This window comes from Scyliorhinus torazame, chromosome 1 (genome assembly GCF_047496885.1).
Source record: "Scyliorhinus torazame isolate Kashiwa2021f chromosome 1, sScyTor2.1, whole genome shotgun sequence".
In the NCBI taxonomy this organism is placed as follows: domain Eukaryota; kingdom Metazoa; phylum Chordata; class Chondrichthyes; order Carcharhiniformes; family Scyliorhinidae; genus Scyliorhinus; species Scyliorhinus torazame.
Window position 1 is genome coordinate 118,631,149 of NC_092707.1, and position 19,456 is coordinate 118,650,604.

A 19,456-nucleotide genomic window follows, 5' to 3' on the forward strand; every position below is an offset into this window, starting at 1 on the left:
GGACTGCCATTAGTACTCCTTTCCATTGGTTTCTGTGGCTATGATTCATCTTTCCCAATCCTCAGGTCTATTGCTTTTTCTTGCTAATTTGTATGCTTCTTATTTGAATCTAATACTATCTCTAATTTCCCTTGTAAGCCATGGTTTGGCCACAGTTCCCTTTCTACTCTTGTGTCAAATAGGAATAAACAACTTTTGGAGTTCACCTAATCATTCCTTGAATGCCTGTCATTGCATGTCTACTGTCCTTCCTTTCAGTAATGTTTCCCAGTCCATCATAGTCAGCTTATGCCTCATACCATCATAGTTACCTTTGTTGGGATTCAGGATCCTGGGGCGAAATTCTCCGGAAACGGCGCGATGTCCCCCGACTGGCGCCCAAAATGGCGCAAATCAGACGGGCATCGCACCGCCCCAAAGGTGCGGAATGCTCCGCATCTTTGGGGGCCGAGCCCCAACCTTGAGGGGCTAGGTCGGCGCCGGACGAATTTCCGCCCCGCCAGCTGGCGGAAAAGGCCTTTGGTGCCCCACCAGCTGGCGCGGAAATGACATCTCCGGGCGGCGCATGTGCGGGAGCATCAGCGGCCGCTGACAGCTTGCCACGCATGCGCAGTGGAGGGAGTCTCTTCTGCCTCCGCCATGGTGGAGACCGTGGCGGAGGCGGAAGGGAAAGAGTGCCCCCACGGCACAGGCCCGCCCGCAGATCGGTGGGCCCCGATCGCGGGCCAGGCCACTGTGGGGGAACCCCCAGGGGCCACATCACCCCGCGCCCCCCCCAGGACCCCGGAGCCCGACCGCGCTGCCTTGTCCCGCCGGTAAGGTAGGTGGTTTAATTTACACCGGCGGGACAGGCATTTTAGCGGCGGGACTTCGGCCCATCCAGGCCGGAGAATCGCGCGGGGGGGCCCGCCAACTGGCGCGGCGTGATTCCCGCCCCCGCCGAATCTCTGGTGCCGGAGACTTCGGCAGCCGGCGGGGACGGGATTCACGCCAGCCCCCGGCGATTCTCCGACCCGGCGGGGGGTCGGAGAATCTCGCCCCTGGTCTCAGAATCAACGACCTCACCATCTACTTTGATAAAGAATTCCATCATATTATGGTCATTCATCCCAAGGGTTCTCTCACAACTAGATTGCCAACTAATCCTTTCTCATTGCACAATATCCAGCACAAGATGACTTATCCCCTTGTTGGTTCCTCAACGAATTGGTCCAGAAAACCATCCTGTAAATATTCCAGAAATTCCTCCTCTATTGGAGAGTGATGATCACTCACTGTGAGGAAATCACTGGTGCTCATCAGGATCTGATAAAGCCTGACTCCTGTCTTTTTTCTGACAGCGCATTTACCCCTATCCTCTAAATAAGATCTGCATCAGGGGCTGTTGATCTTGGACCACTGAACTCGGAGGGTAAGGGTTGGGCGTGCGGGCAGACCTACTGTGAAGATTAACGTGACCGAGGCTTTACCTATATCAGGTGTGACATGTTTTAATGTGACAGATTTCGATTTCCCCTAGCTTCAGATAGTGACCTCACCAGGGCTCACTCAGTGCTGCTCAATTTTGCTGGTCTTTCATTGTCTAGTGCTACATCTAGGTCTGTCCCCAGGATGCATATCAGAGATGGAGGACCCTACATTCTGCGCCCTGTGATCTTTTATGCCCTTAGCAGACTTCCTCTGGAGGGCCTGGAGCAAGAGGGCATCTGCCAAGTTACCAGTGCCACTGACGTCACTGTGCCACCTTGTTGTGCCCGCTGTTCTTGGGATGCGCTGGTGTCAGGAGGGAGGGAATCAGGAGAGCTGGAGATTGCCATAGTCTCCTTGGTGGCAGGCCCTGGATGGCCTCCAGTGCGTCCTCTTCCCTGATGATGCCCGTACTGCCCAGGGGGACTCCAGGGGATGGAGGGGCAGCTGGAGTGAGATCCAGAGACCTCTGAGTCATCTGGCACTGGAGGCTCCCCATTCTCGGCACCATGTGTTTACGCCCTCAGTGATGCTCCTCAGTGCATGGGCAATGTCCACCTGTGCCTGGCACACATCCTTCATCAACTGGTTCATGATGTCAAGGACCTCAGCCATGGTTGTCACAGACTGAGGCATGCCTTGGACAGCACTACCTAAGATGTGGACATTGTGCCCAAGGTTTTCCACTGGGGCTGCCACCCTAGCAGTGTTGGCCTCAGTGCCATGCAGAGTCAGCATTATCTCCTGTGCCTGAAGTCTTAGGGACTCCACCAATCGCCCTTGCGGTTGTTGGAATATCGCTGACACCCCCTTTTGAATCCTATGGCTCTGTCCTAACATCTGCATCAGCTCTGGGAGAACCTTGTCCAGAGGCTCGACATTTGGCTAGGACCCAGCTGAGTTCTGGGATCCAGCAGACCTCCGACATCTACCTCCTTGGTGATCCTGCCTCCACCTGATGTGCAGCAGCAAATGTGTGGGGCTCACCAGTTTGTTCCCCCAAAGCCTGTCCAATGATGTCACCCACTGAGGTGTGTGTCTCTGCATGGAAGGTGCAGGTGATAGCCGGAACGGCCCGCCTGTGGTTTCCTCGGAATTCTTCTCCATAGTGTTCGCTTGGATGGCGGGGGGCACTACCCCGGATGGCCTCATCAGATGGAGTTCATGCAGGACATGGACATGTGATCAGTGAGAGGGAAGGATCATTTTGTCTGACATGAACAACTCACTTGAGACAGGTCATCTGGGTGAAGGGGCAATGGATCCTCACCTCTCTGGTACAGGCCAACCTCAATGTTGGTGACTGCTTTCTCCTCAGTCAACCCTACAATTTCCAGCGCCCATTCCTCATTGGGGGGTGATGACTCGAATCTTTGGCACTCCTCCCCCCTCCCATATTGGCCCTTTCTCGCTAATTATGGGCTATATTATCCTGTGGGGACAAAGAGCAGGCATTGTGAGCCGCACGCTTGATGGGTTAGGGGGGAGGGGTTTCTTGATCAAGTGGTATGTGTGGAAACCAAACCTAAAAATGAAGGGGTTGTGCTGGTGGGTGCCTGGGGTCTCTGAGGAACATGCTTGAAGATCGAATGTGGGGAGGGTGCAAGGTGTCAGCCAGTGGATTGGGGGGGGGGAGGAGAGGGATGTTTCGAAATTTGAGGGGTGGCAGGCAGAACTGATGCCAGGGGAAAGATGGTAACATACCCTTGCAGCTCCTTGGAGGTTGTTGGTCCTCTTCCGACTTTGGACGCTGGTCCTCCTTGTCATGCTGCCCGCACCGACAGTTGCTGCCACCGCCTCACAGGCACATTGCTGACCCTGTTGCTGGTCCTCTGGTCCCCTCGGGGAACAAGGAGCCCCTACTCTCATCCACAGCCTTTTGAAGCCGGCATCACAAAGCGAGGAGCAGGTCTGCACGCTACCATGCTTGTGTGTTGACTGGGAGTGAGTAGTGAGGGAGGGTTTAATCACAGCTCCCCCTTATTTGTGGCGAGCAGCTGAGCTGGAAGTCTGACGAATCAGACGGTGGGGGAGCCAGGAATGTCCAGATTCTCGTGGGGACACATTTTTGGCACTAAATGCTGTTGAATATGAGCCGCAAAATCGCCAATGCGGTTGGCGCGAAACACCCCATCAAACACGGCCAAACCGGACTTTAACTTTTGTCCATTGAATCTCGTCCCTGGCCTATCATATTAATGTCTGGGCAGTGACTGTGAACAACTTCAAAAATACCTGTAAATTCCTTTGATTCAGTAATTCAAATTTACCTTCAAGCTCATCTTTAGTGATCACAATCTTGCCTTTATCGGTCTGGATATCTGTAGTTAAGAAATTAAAACAAAGAAATTTCATTTTCATCATTATGTCAATTGAAAATCAGCAGCAAATCATCACTGAAACTATAGCTCACAAAAACAGGTAGAAATTATAATTTCAAATTGAGATTATCTATTGTTACTTTAGAAAAGATGTAAAAGCATTTTCTGAAAGTGTATTCATTTTGACTTTGTATTTTAAAACTATATCGTAGTTTGTTTTGTAGCTAAAATATACTTCATTTGTAAAATATCCAAAGGAAGATTACAAACATTTCAAAATGGCCATCACAGAAAGTGCAATGATATTCAAGTTTTCCACGTGGATCATGGGCGCGATTTAACACCCAAAAAACAGTCCCGTTTTGGGCATGTTTAGCAGGGTGTTTCTTGGTGCCTATCCCGCTGAAGCTGCACTTACCTCACTCACTTCTTGCGCTGAGCTCGTAAGTGCAGGAAGAGATCGGGCCACCATTTTTAAATGCAGCCCGATCTCTCGAACCCCCTTGGAATCCCCATTGTGACCTCCAGATCCCCTCACCACCCCAACCTACCTTTCAAGGGGTTCTTGAGGCCCCGCTCACCCAACTTCTGAAGGGCAGGGCAGTCCTGGGACCGATCCTTGGCACCATGGGCATCTTGACACTGCCAGCCTGGCACCTCAGCACTGGAACAGCTGCCAGCGTGCCTGAGTGGCAGTGCCAAGGTGCCCACGTGCAGCAGTAATGCCAGGGCACTACCCTGTCCAGAGCCTGGCCATACGGGGGAGTCTGAGACCCCGCAGGTAGCATTACGCCTCATCCACGTCTGTGTGAACAAGTGCTAAATGGCGCCATGGCAAGGTCTCCCAGTCGAGGTGTTTGTTCCTGGGCAGCAAGAGAATTGGGCGGCGACAAATTGAAATGAGCCATTACATGTTAATCTGGATCTTGCTCAGCGATTGCGAGATCCAGATCACAACGGCTCCCAAGATCTCATTAGATCTTGTGAGGTGTTCTGAGCATGCTAATTCTTGCGAGTGGCCTCCTGCGAGATTTCATGGCTCATTGCGTCATTAAGTCAGGTCGAAGTGGCCGTTCGATTGCGACCCAGGTTGCTTCAATATAATTAAAGGAACATGAGTGACAGCAGCCACAGAGGCGGAATGGGGAAAGGTCGCTGTCTAAAACCATTCAGCCATAGTGCACGAGGGGGTTGGGGAATTGTATTGAACCCCTCAGGCTGTATGACTCATATTGAATGTATACAGTGAATATTAAATGTATCACAATTCTATTGAAGCACCTCAGAGTGACCTATGTAGATAATGTAAATGCCATTACACTTATTATAATGACAATGCATAGTAGTTTAAAAATGTTTTATTCCTTTCTCAGAGTTACAAAGTCAATGTGCAGAGTAGGCTGGGAAAGGCCTTAATCCATCTCCTTGCTCCAAAAACCAACTCAAATTCAAATTGAATCCAATTCATGGTCCCCACGAAGGTGACATCATCGACCCAGGCTGACAAGAACAGACATTACACCTGATCGTTTGATCTTAGCTAAAAGGTTAAATAAACCTCAGCACAATTTTACCACATTACTCTTAGGCAATTTTCTCTTGGTCCTTTAGTCTCAGTATTCGTTGCTCACTAGTTAGGTTACTGTAGTGTCATATCATTTTTCACTTAAGATGTAAATGTAAATTAATCATTCATTACACACAGATTTTTCAAACTCTTAAAATCCACTCTGTTTCCAATGTAAAGTCTCCTTGGTACCTCCCATTCCATCAAATGTATTACATAAATAAGATGGATATTAAAACTTTATACATGGGCTCTGATGGTTTCAGTTCATCCTTGACTCATTAATTCTTACTTTAAAAAGGCAGTTGGCATGCCAAAGCATAAGGCAATGTATCCTTCCGAGTTGGCATTACCATCCTTTCCAGATAGTGCAACTGAGACTGATTAAATTGAATGATGGATGAAAATACGAATTGTAATTTGTATTTGAGCCTGTCCATGGAGGGGTAAGTGTTCCAGCATTATAACGACCAGGGTCAACTAAATGTCAACTGAGAGTCAGCCATTCTGATTCTTACAAGCAATAAATGATTAACATGCCATATAAGTACAAACTGGTCCATATTAACAACACTAATGCATTTAAATAGAATCTTCAACATTGTAAAATGGCCCAAATTGCTTCATAAAGGAATAGTTAAACAAAAATGAATGCTGAAACAAAGAACAAAATTTAGGAGGGCCAATATTAAAACTGGGTCAAGGAGGTGAGTTCAGAGGTGGGCTTAAAACAGGAAAGGTAAGCGGAAAGGGAGAGAGGTTAAGGGAGAGAATTTCAGAATGTAGAACCAAGGCAGATGAAAGCACAGCAACAATGGTGAAGGGAGGAGACGTGCAAAAGGCCAGATTCAGAATGTCAGCGAGTTTACTGAGTGGAACTGGAGGAGGTTGCAGAGAGTTTTTTTTATATTTGTTCATGGGACGTGGGTGTCGCTGGCTGGGCCAGCATTCATTGCCCATCCGTAATTGCCCTTGAGGGGGCATTTAAGAGTCAACCACATTGCTGTGGGTCTGGAGTCACACATAGGCCAGGCCAGGTAAGGATGGTCGATTTCCTCCCCTAAAGGGCAGTAATGAACCAGATGGGTTTTTACGACATTCGACAATGGTTTCATGGTCATCATTCGACTTTTAATTCCAGATTTTTACTGATTTCAAATTTCACCATCTGCAGTGACGGGATTCGAACCCGGGTCCCCAGAGCATTATCCTGGGCTTCTGATTTACTAGTCCAGTGACAATACCACTACGCCGCCACCTCCAGGTGAGACTAGTTAGAGGTTTGAATAGGTGGAGGAGATTGAAACTATCTATTCAACTAGATTAGGTTCGTGACATTCCCACTGTCACAGCCTTTGACCTTCTTTTCCTAGTTTCTTCCCCTGAAGACTCATGTAGGCCGCGATTTAATGGGGGAAAAAGTGTCCCGTTTTGTGCGGGATTAGCGGGATCGTTCCCGGCACTTGTAGCACCAGGACCGACTCCACTATGGAACAGGACCCTGTTATTTTTTTGGACCTCAAGTGGGGAATGCCCCGCCAAGGGCGCACTGAAGTCACATTTCCTGCGCTGAGGATCGCCACTCGACAGTGCAGGTCTCTCAGCCTCCCGATGCAACCCCTGAACCTCCCCAATGCCACAACTCACCTGTTGGAGGGGCCCTTGAGCCCCCCGCACACCACCTCATATGGGTAAGGCACCCCCGGGCCCTATCCTCAACACAGGCAAAACGCCACATTGGCACTGCCAGCCAGCCAGTGGACCTGCCAGCCTGGCAGTGCCACCTGAGCACCCTGGAAGTGTCAGGCTGGCAACCAGGTGGCAGTGCTAGGGTGCCATGCTGGCAGTGTCATGGTGTCTGGATGGCATTAGCAGTGCCATGGTGCCACCCAGGTTTCGACCACCCAGCGCCCTCCGATCGTCTGGGAGACCCCCTCCCAAATGCCATTCTGCCTGATACCCATTTGTGGAGACCAATGCTAAACGGCACCCAGATGGGATCTCCTCGACGAGGCCGATAGATCCCGGGAGCCAGTTAGACTTGGTGTAAACATCGATAAGTGAGCGGTTACGGGACTTCCGGTGACGGCGGGCGGCCGCACAATGGAGGGCTCCCGTTCGGGAACGGCATTTTCGGGGCTTTAAGCCCGGTCCCAGGGTCCACGGAGGCGGCAGAAGCAGGAAGAAGGCACGGAGGAGGCACAGTGAAGACACAGGAGGGGGAAAAAAACAAAGAAAAATGTCGAGGGTGAGCAAAAAAACGGCCGAAAAAAAACAGCTGAAGGTCCGTCGGGGAGTGGAAAGGTCACCGCGGGGTAACCAAGGAAAATGGAGGCTGGAGCACCAGGGAAGGCCGCACTGCTTACGGCTGAAGAAATAACTAGGGTGATGGCTGCGGAATTTGAAAAGCAGTTAGCGCAGATTGCGAAATGCATGGAGACGGTGAGGAAGGAGATAGAACATAGAACATAGAACGATACAGTGCAGTACAGGCCCTTCAGCCCACGATGTTGCACCGACATGGGAAGTAAAAAAAACAAAAGCCATCTAACCTACACTATGCCATTATCATCCATATGCTTATCCAATAAACTTTTAAATGCCCTCAATGTTGGCGAGTTCACTACTGTTGCAGGTAGGGCATTCCACGGCCTCACCACTCTTTATGTAAAGAACCTACCTCTGACCTCTGTCCTATATCTATTACCCCTCAGTTTAAGGCTATGTCCCCTCGTGCTAGCCATTTCCATCCGCGGGAGAAGGCTCTCACTGTTCACCCTATCTAACCCCCTGATCATTGTGTATGCCTCTATTAAGTCTCCTCTTAACCTTCTTCTCTCTAACGAAAACAACCTCAAGTCCATCAGCCTTTCCTCATAAGATTTTCCCTCCATACCAGGCAACATCCTGGTAAATCTCCTCTGCACCCGTTCAAAAGCTTCCATGTCCTTCCTATAATGAGGTGACCAGAACTGTACGCAATACTCCAAATGCGGCCGTACCAGAGTTTTGTACAGCTGCAATATGACCTCATGACTCCAGAACTCAATCCCTCTACCGATAAAGGCCAATACTCCATAGGCCTTCTTCACAACCCTATCAACCTGGGTGGCAACTTTCAGGGATCTATGTACATGGACACCGAGATCCCTCTGCTCATCCACACTTCCAAGAATTTTACCATTAGCCAAATATTCCGCATTCCTGTTATTCCTTCCAAAGTGAATCACCACACTTCTCTACATTAAACTCCATTTGCCACCTCTCAGCCCAGCTCTGCAGCTTATCTATGTCCCTCTGTAACCTGCAACATCCTTCCGCACTGTCGACAACACCACCGACTTTAGTGTCGTCTGCAAATTTACTCACCCACCCTTCTGCGCCCTCCTCTAGGTCATTTATAAAAATGACAAACAGCAACGGCCCCAGAACAGATCCTTGTGGTACGCCACTTGTAACTGAACTCCATTCTGAACATTTCCCATCAACCACCACCCTCTGTCTTCTTTCAGCTCGCCAATTTCTGATCCACATCTCTAAATCACCCTCAATCCCCAGCCTCCGTATTTTCTGCAATAGCCTACCGTGGGGAACCTTATCAAACGCTTTACTGAAATCCATATACACCACATCAACCTGTTCTACCCTCGTCTACCTGTTCAGTCACCTTCTCAAAGAACTTGATAAGGTTTGTGAGGCATGACCTACCCTTCACAAAGCCATGCTGACTATCCCTAATCATATTATTCCTATCTAGATGATTATAAATCTTGTCTCTTATAATCCCCTCCAAGACTTTACCCACAGCAGACGTGAGGCTCACCGGTCTATAGTTGCCGGGGTTGTCTCTACTCCCCTTCTTGAACAAAGGAACCACATTTGCTATCCTCCAGTCCTCTGGCACTATTCCTGTAGCCAATGATGACATAAAAATCAAAGCCAAAGGCTCAGCAATCTCTTCCCTGGCTTCCCAGAGAATCCTAGGATAAATCCCATCAGGCCCCAGGGACTTATCTGTTTTCAGCCTGTCCAGAATTGCCAACACCTCTTCCCTACGTACTTCAATGCCATCTATTCTAATAGCCGGGGTCTCAGCATTCTCCTCCACAACATTCTCTTTTTCCTGAGTGAATACTGACGAAAAATATTCATTTAGTATCTCACCTATCTCTTCAGACTCCACACACAACTTCCCATCCCTGTCCTTGACTGGCCCTACTCTTACCCTAGTCGTTCTTTTATTCCTGACAAACCTATAGAAAGCTTTTGGGTTTTCCTTGATCCTACCTGCCAAATACTTCTCATGTCCCCTCCTTGCTCGTCTTAGCTCTCTCTTTAGATCCTTCCTCGCTACCCTGTAACTATCAAGCGCCCCAACTGAAACTTCACACCTCATCTTCACATAAGCCTCCTTCTTCCTCTTGACAAGAGATTCCACTTCTTTGGTAAACCACGGTTCCCTCGCTCGACGCCTTCCTCCCTGCCTGACCGGTACGTACTTATCAAGAACACGCAGTAGCTGTTCCTTGAACAAGCTCCACATATCCAGTGTGCCCAACACTTGCAGCCTACTTCTCCAACCTACCCCTCCCAAGTCATGTCTAATCGCATCAGAATTGCCCTTCCCCCAGCTATAACTCTTGCCCTGCAGGGTATACTTATCCCTTTCCATCACTAACGTAAACGTCACCGAATTGTGGTCACTGTCCCCAAAGTGCTCACCTACCTCCAAATCTAACACCTGGCCTGGTTCATTACCCAAAACCAAATCCAATGTGGCCTCGCCTCTTGTTGGCCTGTCAACATATTGTGTCAGGAAACCCTCCTGCACACATTGTACAAAAAACGACCCATCTAATGTACTCGAACTATATCTTTTCCAGTCAATATTTGGAAAGTTAAAGTCTCCCATAATAACTACCCTGTTACTTTCGCTCTTATCCAGAATCATCTTCGCCATCCTTTCTTCTATGAGGGAGATGAGGAAGGTTTTGAGTGTGCTGGTGGAGGAGGCGGTTTCCCCGGTGAGGACGGAGGTGGCGAGCGCAGTGGCGGAGGTGCGAGAGCAAGGGGAGGCGCTGAAGGAAGTGGAGGAGACTCTATTGCAGCACGGTGATCAACTTGCCTCGATGGGGAAAGAGATGCGGAAGTTGATGGACACTAACAAGGATCTGCGAGGAAAAATGGAAGACCTGGAAAACAGATCCAGGCGACAGAATTTGAGGATTGTGGGGCTGCCGGAAGGAGTTGAAGGACCGAAGCCGACTGAGTATTTTGCAGCGATGCTGGCGAAACTATTGGGGGAGGGGGAGGATCCCTCCCAATATGAACTGGATCGGGCTCATCGGTCGTGGAGGCCTGTAACAAAGGCAAGTGAGCCGCCAAGGGCAGTGACTCTGTGCTTCCGTAGGTACAGTGTGAAGGAGAAAGTCCTGAGCTGGGCCAAGCAGAAGCGGGTGGTGCAGTGGGCTGGAGCTGGTCTACGTGTATACCAGGACTTTACGGTGGAGCTGGCAAGGAGGCGGGCTGCCTTCAACCGGGTGAAGAGGGCACTGTACATTAGCAAGGTGCGGTGCGGCATTGTATATCCAGCGAAGCTGAGGGTGACTTACAAGCTCAGGGACTTTTATTTTGGAACGGCGGAAGCAGCGGAGGAGTTTGCGAAAGCAGAAGGACTGTGGCAGAACTGACAAATTGAGGAATGGCCATGTGCCAATGTAACCTCATGACTGTATTTTCTTCTTTTTTGTATCACTGCCGCGTGGGTGTAGAGACTAAAGGAGCCAATGTGGTATATATAAGGGAAGGGACGGGACTTTCACTCGAAATGAGGGTTCTTTGGGGTGTAGGTGGATATGCAGGGTTTGTGTGCTAAAAGGGGATCTTTGGGCTTTTCTAGGGCCGGGCAAGTGGGAAAGGGACCCGGGCGGGGGCCTCCACGCTGGCCGGTTTAAGCTGGCCAGTGAACGGGAGTGAGGTGGGGGGAGGGGCTGCGGCCATCGGAGCCTGGCAGAAGAGGGTCCGAGTGGTCTAGCCGGGGTGGAAAGTTGGGGGGAAGGAACCGAGGTTGGGAGGAGGAGTTTTACAAGAGGCAGTGGACGGGAGGAGCCGGAGACCTGGGGTGGGGACGGGGGGGATGGGGGGGACGGGGGACGGGGGGGGGGACGGGGGACGGGGTGGCGGGGTGACCGATAAATCACGCTTGTCGTTCCACGGAATTGGAGAGGAGAGGAATGAGGGAATATTGTCTCACTGGAAGTGGAGAGGGTGAGTTGGTTCCCATCCCCCAGGCTATTATATTACCATCAGAGGAGCTGGAAAATAAAGTGTCTTTCGTTCCAGTAATGGTTGGGTTTCATGTGAACAAGTGAAGGTTTGGAAATTCTCTTTTCTCTTCCGGATCCCAAGTGCTTTCTCAATAGCTTGGAGGGCTGTGTTTTGCTCATTACTTCCTCATAGCATTGACTATGGGTGTGATTCAACTGGACAAAAAACAGAGTCCCGTTTCAGTCGCGTGTAGCAGGCTGTTTCTCGGTGCCTTCAAGGCCAAAAAGGACCCCCACTATGCAACAGCAATTTGCCATTTTTTTACAGCTCAGCTCGCCAGTGAAGGAAGAGTGCTCGCGGATTGGGGCGCTATTTTTACATGCCACCCCGCTCTTTCAAGCCCCCCACAGCTACCCCACTGTGACCTCCAGACCCCACCTCTTATGGGCAAGGCACCCTGGGCTCAACCCCTGTCACGGGCAACCTGGCACCCAGGCACCTTGGTACTGCCAGCCTGGAGCCCTGACACCGCCCCTGCCAGTCTTGCATTGCCACATAGACACCCTGGTATGTGTGGTAGTGCTAAGATGCCAGGCTGGCAGTGAAAAGGTGCCCTGGTGTCAGTAGGAATGCCACAATACCGCCCTGCCCAGAGCCTGACCACCTGGAGGTATCTAATGGCCTGGCTGGCCCACCCAAGTGATGTTACGCCTGGTCCACGTTTGTGTGGACTAGTTCTAAATGGTGCCATGACGAGGCCTCCTAGGTGTGGCCATTATTGTTCACTTAAATATGTTAATCTGGATCTCGCCCAAGAGTCACGAATCTTGCGAAAGGCCATTCACGAGATTCAACTGCCTCATCACGTCACCAAGGTGGGTGTGCCGAGGCCGGTAAATCACGCCTTATATCTATTCCACAACCTGATTTCAATCTCAGTGCCTGAGCGAAAGATCTTTCAGGACCACACATTTGGTTAGCTGCTCCTGTGAAGCAGGCTGCAATGGAAACAATTGAGGGGGAATGTTTTTATTTATTTGTGGGATGCGGGTGTCACTGGCTAGGCCAGCATTTATTGCCCATCCTTAATTGCTCTTGAGAAGTGAGCTGGCTTCTTGAGCCACTGCAGGTACACCCACAGTGCTGTTAGGGAGGGAGTTGCTGGAATTTGACCCAGTGACAGTGATATATTTCCAACGCAGGATTTTTTATTTATTCTTTTACAGGAAAACGTTTAGTGCCCAACCCTCATAGAGTGGCAGTTAAGAGTCAACCACATTGCTGTGGATCTGGAGTCACATGTAGGCCAGACCAGATAAGGATGGTAGATTTCCTTCACTAAAGGGCAGTAATGAACCAGATGGGTTTTTACGACAATCGACAATGGTTTCATGGTCATCATTAAACTTTTAATTCCAGATTTTTACTGATTTCAAATTTCACCATCTGCAGTGGCGGAATTCGAACCCGGGTCCCCAGACCATTAACCTGGGTTTCATGGTGATCATTCTTCTTTTGATTCCAGATTTTTATTGAATTCCAATTTCACCAAAAGCCAGATTTGAACCTGGGTCTCCAGAGAATTGCTAGTCTCTGGATTACTCGTCCAGTGACAATACCACTAGGCCACCTCAGAAGGTGACTGGAAGGGGAAATTGCAGGTGTTGTTATTTCCATTCATCTGTTGCCCTTGCCCTTGGAGGCAGTCGAGGCTATGGGTTTGGAATGCTAGTTTCCAGCCAGTTGTAAATCAGTAATTTTTAGATTAATAGCAAGAGTGAGCATCACAGGTGGATCGTGGGGTGAGAAAGTGAAATGAAGCCAGACATGAGCATTTCAATACATTTTGAGATGAAACATTGCAACCCATTAATCATTTTCTAATATGATAAATGTCACACCAGTGTGCTGATGTAGGATTGCTCAATTCTCTGAAGATCTTTATTTCTAATGAGGTGAAGGCCAGGTGGGAGGAGGAGCTGGGACCCATTTTTAGGAGGAGGAGTGAGTCCCTCCGCAGGGTGAAGGCAATGTTATCCTGTGCGAGGGTGAGCTTGATCCAGCTCAAGGTGAAGTTTAGGGTGCACCTCACCAAGGTTTGAATGAGTCGATTTTTTGCAGGGGTTGAAGATGGGTGCGAATGGTGTTCGAGAGGACCTGCGAACCACATGCACATGTTCTGGTCCTGTCGCAAACTGGTCGGTTTTGGAGATCTTTCTTCAGCATCGTATCGGCAATCTTAAATGTTGACTTAGAGCCCAGTCCGTTGGTAACTATATTTGGGGTGTTAGACCAGCCGGAATTGAGGACAGGTGCGGGGGCAGACGCCTGGGATTCGCCTCGTTGCTTGCTCAGATACAAATTCTGCAGAGCTGGAGACAGGTGAAGCCACCTCGTGCCCCAGCGTGCCAGGTGACTTGATGGAGTTCCTGTACCTTGAGAGGGTCAAGTTTATAGAGAGGGAGTCGATCAAGGGGTTCTATCGTAGATGGTGGCCTTTCATATTGCACTTTAAGGAATTGGTCGCTGTTAGGTGTTAGTGGGGGGAGGAGTGGGGTGAGCTGTTTGCTTTGTATTTCTGATATTGGGGTTATTGTCACTGTTGTCATTTGGAATTTTTTGATACATGTGTTGGTCTTGTTTTGTTTAGTAAATCTTTGTTATAAAATTTTAAAAGTTCAATTATTCAATAAGAATAATTTTTAAAATAAGATTGTCATTTCTGATCAAGCATTCAAACAAAGTTGATTCAAATGAATGATTTACTTCCATTGGTGGCACATACTTATTATTCGTTCTCCGGCTGTAGGATCGGTTGTGGTGACTGGTTCAGAGATCCGTGAAGGTCTGCTGGTTCCTGCCGCATTAACTGCTCGAACACGGAACTGGTAAGTTTGGTTTTCAGAAAGGCCCACAATAGGAAACTTGCACAATTTCTCAGGAACTTCATTGCATTGAATCCATTTGTCACTTCCTACCTCACATCTAAAAGCATACATCAGAAAACATTGTTGTTTTACCAAAAAAAAACGAGTAAATCACCACGACTGCTTTGTGTTCTAACAAATTACTTACATTGGATAAAGAAGGTTATTCTAAAAGTAAATTTGGAATTTTTCATAATGAATGAAAGGTTATGGGTGCGATTTAATGGAAAAGAAACAGAGTCCCATTTTGCAGTGGTGAGAATGACCCTGCAATGAAACAGAATGTCCCGTCGAGTACGCTTGAGTTCAGCTCGCCTGTGCAGGAAGAGATCGGGCGCCATTTTTAAATGACATCCCAATCTTTGAACCCCCCAACCCCCAACCGTGGTCTCTAAACATCCCCCAATGCCCTAATTAGAGGGTTTCGAGTCCCTTGCACCCAACTTCACAAGGATACCCCTGGCCTGATTCCCGGCATGGGCAAGATGCCACCTGGCACTGCCAGCCTGGCATCCTGGCAGTGCCCCTTCCAGTCTGGCAGTGCCACCTGGGATTGTCAGTGTGGCACCATGCGGCAGTGCCAGGTTGGCAGTACCATGGTGCTAGGTGCCACCCTGCCCAGCACCCAACCATCAGAGGGTCCCGATCACCTGGACTCCAGTGCTAAACAGCACCCGCTCAGGGTCTCCGAGTCAAGGCCATCAGATCCTACGCCTTGGGTAACTCTGACACAGACATATTCAAGTGAGCCTAACTGCTCACTTGAATATGCAAATCTGGATCACACCCATTGTGGGCAGGATCCAGATCGCAATACCTTGCGACACCTCATTAGAGGCCTGTCACGAGGTACCAAACTCGTCACAACCCAACTCAGGATCACACCCTATGTCATTTATGTTGTTCAGTCTTTCCCAATCAGATTAAATAGAAAGAAACACATGGGCAGTTCCCTAATTTCGCACTCAGAAAAGTTCAAACAGTGTTAAATAATGAATAATACCATTTAAAAACATCAGCCAAGTGCAACCTTTCCATTCACACCTTTCTATCCATATCATTTATGTGAGTGAGATAGTGAGATATCAGCAATGCTAATCTCTGATAGATTTTATGTTGCAATCTCCCAAATCACAGTAAATACAAAGACTATCACAGTTTGACACATTACAAATGTTTTTGGAGCTAAAATAGGCTTTGATCTGATAATTTACTGAAGGGAAAACATTACGTATTCGCATTTGTAAAATGCCCCATTGGTTGCCAACTTTAGGCATCTACAAACACAATCACTGCATGGACTCCACTACATTGGCAGCTGATGGTTATTATTGGCAGCCGAGCTTTTGATTGTTTGGAATTGCCAGTCATTGAGTGTTATTGGTAACCTGGTCTCCCTTCTGATTTTCCATAAATTTGCTGTTGATTAAGGTAAGCAGGGCCATTCTCTCTGCCAAAATATTCTTCAGGAAAGTGAACAGACACAAATAATTATTACCAACCTGTCAATGAAATAGCCGATTACTGGGCTCCTCCCATCAGCACTTGGTGGTTTCCAGGTAATAAACACATAATCTTTGTTAACATCATGACATTCCACGTCCAATGGTGAACCTGGAGCCCCTGCTTCTGCAGCTCGAGCATCTGTGGGGGAAAGAATGTGACATTGTGTGCTAATTAATTATAAATAAATAGATTAGGAGCAGGAATGATTTCTCTGAAAATCTGATGGAAACTTTTAGCTGATGTACATGATCGTATATTTTTTATTCGTGCATGGAACGTGGGCTTCACAGGCTCTGCCAGCATTTATTATCCATCCCTAATTGTCCTTGAGGGGGCAGTTAAGAATCAACCACATTGCTGTGGGTATGGAGTCACATGTAGGCCAGACCAGGAAAGGACGGCAGGTTTCCTTCCCTAGAGGACATTAGTGACCCAGATGGGGTTTTACGACAATCGACAATATTTTCATGGTCATGATTAGACTGTTAATTCCAGATTTTATTTTATTGAATTCAAATTTCACCATCTGCATTGGTGGAATTTTAATCTGGGTCCCCAGAACATTAATCTGGATCTCTGGTTTATTAGTCCAGTGACAATACCACTATGCCACCTTCCAAACCCACGACTACTACTAACTAGAACGACAAGGGCAGTAGATACATGGGAACACCACCAACTGGAGGTTCCCCTCCAAGTCAATCACCATAACTTGGAAATATATCGCCGTTCCTTCATTGTTGCTGGGTCAAAATCCTGGAACTCCCTCCCTAACAGCATAGTAGATGTACCTGCACCACATGAATTGCAGCGGTTCAAGAAGGCAGCTCACCACCACCTTCCCAAGGGTAATTAGGGATGGGCAATAAATGTTTGCCTAGTCAGTGAAGTCCACATCCCGTAAAAAAAATAATTTAAAAAAAAATATATATTTCTTTAAGTATTTCCTAGATCCCAAATACAACTACAGAGATGGAACAATATTTGAACCATTTAATTAATCCTTCCAAAGGAAGTCTACAGTCCATTCTTGTCTCTCAAATACACACAAGAACATGAAAAACAGGAGCAGTGGTAAACCATTTGGCTCATCAAGCTTACTCCAGCCAGTCAATATGATCATGCATGATCTTGGGCTTCAATTCCATTTACCTGCCCAGTCCCACTATCACTTAATTCCCCCAAAACTGTCTATCTATCTCAGACTTAAATATATTCAATGATGGAGCGCCCACAATCCTTTGGGGGTAGAGAATTCCAAACATTCACAGCCCTTTGAGCAAAATACTTCCCCCTCATCTCAGTCCTAAATGTTCATCCCCTTATCCTGTGACTGTGTCCCCGTGTTTTAGCTACCCCGACCAGCAGAAAACAATCCCTCAGCATCCACCCTATGAAACCCCCTCAGATTTATGTAGGTTTCAATGAAACGGCCTCTCATTCTTCCACATTCCAGTGACATAGGCCCAATTTACTCAACCTCTCATCACAGGACAGCCCCCTCATCCCAGCGATCAATCGAAGGAACCTTCTCTGTACCACCTCCAATGCGAGTTTAGCCTTTCTTAAATAGGCTCACAGAACTCCTGATGTGATCTCACCAAAACCCTGTACGACTGGAGCAAGATTTATTTTATTCTTGGACTGCAATCCCCTTGCAATGAAGTCCAACATGCCATTTGCTTTCTTAATTTTGTGCTGTACCTGCATACTAACTTTCTGCTTTCCTTATACCAGCACACTTAAACTTCTTTGAACATCAATTCTGAACAAATTTCTCACCTTTTAAAAGATATTCTGCTTTTTCACTCTTACAACCCTACATTGTACTTCATCTGCCATCTTATTGTCCACTCACTTAACCTGTCTGTATCTCTTTGCAGCTTCTCTGTGTCCTCCGTACAGCTTACGTTTCCACCTAGCTTGGTATCATCAGCAAACATTTCTACATTGCTCTCGGTCTCTTCATCTAAGTCATTAATATAGATTGTAAGTAGCTGAGGCCGCAGCACTGAGCCTTGAGGCACTATGCTATTCATTGCTGCCAAATTGAAAATGCCCAATTTATGCCCACTCTCTGTTTTCTATCCATGAACCTATCCTCTCTACCTGTGCTGAAATACTGCCCTCAACTCCTTGAGCCCCTATATTACCTATTAACCTTCTGTGTAGCACCTTCTTGAATGCTTTTGGAAATCAAGGTATAATACATCTACTGGATCCTCTTTATCTACCCAACTGGCTACATCTTCAAAAAGCGATTACAATTTGTCAAATAAGATTTCCGTTTTGTAAAATCATGTTGATTTGTTCTAATCATACTGTGCTCAATCCTTCAAGTTGAAAACGGAAGACCATTCTAAGATATTAATCGAGGTTTGTTTGAAGAGGTGAAAACTAATATCAGTCTTTGGTATAACTTTGATAATGTTCAACATTAAGGTTTCTACTCTCCTTACTAACATGTCCTCTCTCACACACCTCATATCTTCTCATAACTCAGTTCACAGTCAAGGATCACCGTCATCACCTTTCTACCCATTGGGTCAGATTCTCTGACCTCCCTGTGACGTGTTTCTCTGCGACGGGAGGCGGTGGGATCTTCTGGTCCCGCTGCTGTCAATGGGATTTCCCATTCAATCCACCCCATGCCTCCAGAAAACCCACAGTGGGGGTGCGCCGTCGGTGGGACCAGAAGATACTGCCAGTGTGAACAGCCGGTAGATCTCGCCCACTATTTCCTAAATGTAGATGCTCCCCCTATGCTTTTGTGGTTAAAATTAAATCCAATATTCAAGGCGTGTTCTGACTAGAGAACTCTGTATAATCAGCATCATTAGCTCAGCTTCTGTTTGATCTGTTAATTACTGATCTGCAATGGCTTGTCAGGAACATTGTATAATCTACTGTCTTTATGAGGTGTTATTCAGTTTCTCCTCTAAGTAGTTCATTTATAGATATCTGTAAATTTCATCTGGCACAGTTCAGCCTGTTTGCAAATGTTGTCTGGAATGTTTTGTCGCCCTTTGGCTGCTTCATTGGATGTAATTGCTCTCCCCCAACGGCACAAAACAATTATGTTGCTTTCCTGTATATTAATCACTTGAGTCCTAAATGTCAGAAAAACTATGCTTTTAAAGTGAAGAATATTAGTGTTGTTAGGTATTTCATTCCCCCCCCCCCCCCCCTCACCCCCGCTGCAGGACCTCCACAACAGACACCCCGGGGTGTCGAAGATGACGATGCTCATCCGCAGCTATGTCTGGTGGCCCGGAATCGACTCCAACATAGAAAAGGTGGCTCAGCACTGTAGCCCATGATAAGAACATCAAAAAGTTCCACTGGCAGCACCAACACACCCGTGGGAATGGCCAGGGAACCCGTGGTCCCGCATACATATC

At 47.8% G+C, this 19,456-nt stretch overlaps 1 protein-coding gene across 1 annotated transcript in view; it reads right to left on the reverse strand.

Annotated features, from left to right (window-relative positions):
* LOC140411385 (myomesin-3-like) overlaps positions 1-19,456 on the reverse strand; it is a 225,706-nt gene that overhangs the window by 141,225 nt on the left and 65,025 nt on the right. The window contains exons 10-12 of the mRNA XM_072500502.1: positions 16,052-16,193; positions 14,408-14,607; positions 3,738-3,788 (exon numbers count right to left, since the gene is read on the reverse strand). Of these exons, the coding sequence (XP_072356603.1) occupies positions 3,738-3,788; positions 14,408-14,607; positions 16,052-16,193 (393 nt within the window). The remainder of the gene's footprint in view (positions 1-3,737; positions 3,789-14,407; positions 14,608-16,051; positions 16,194-19,456) is intronic.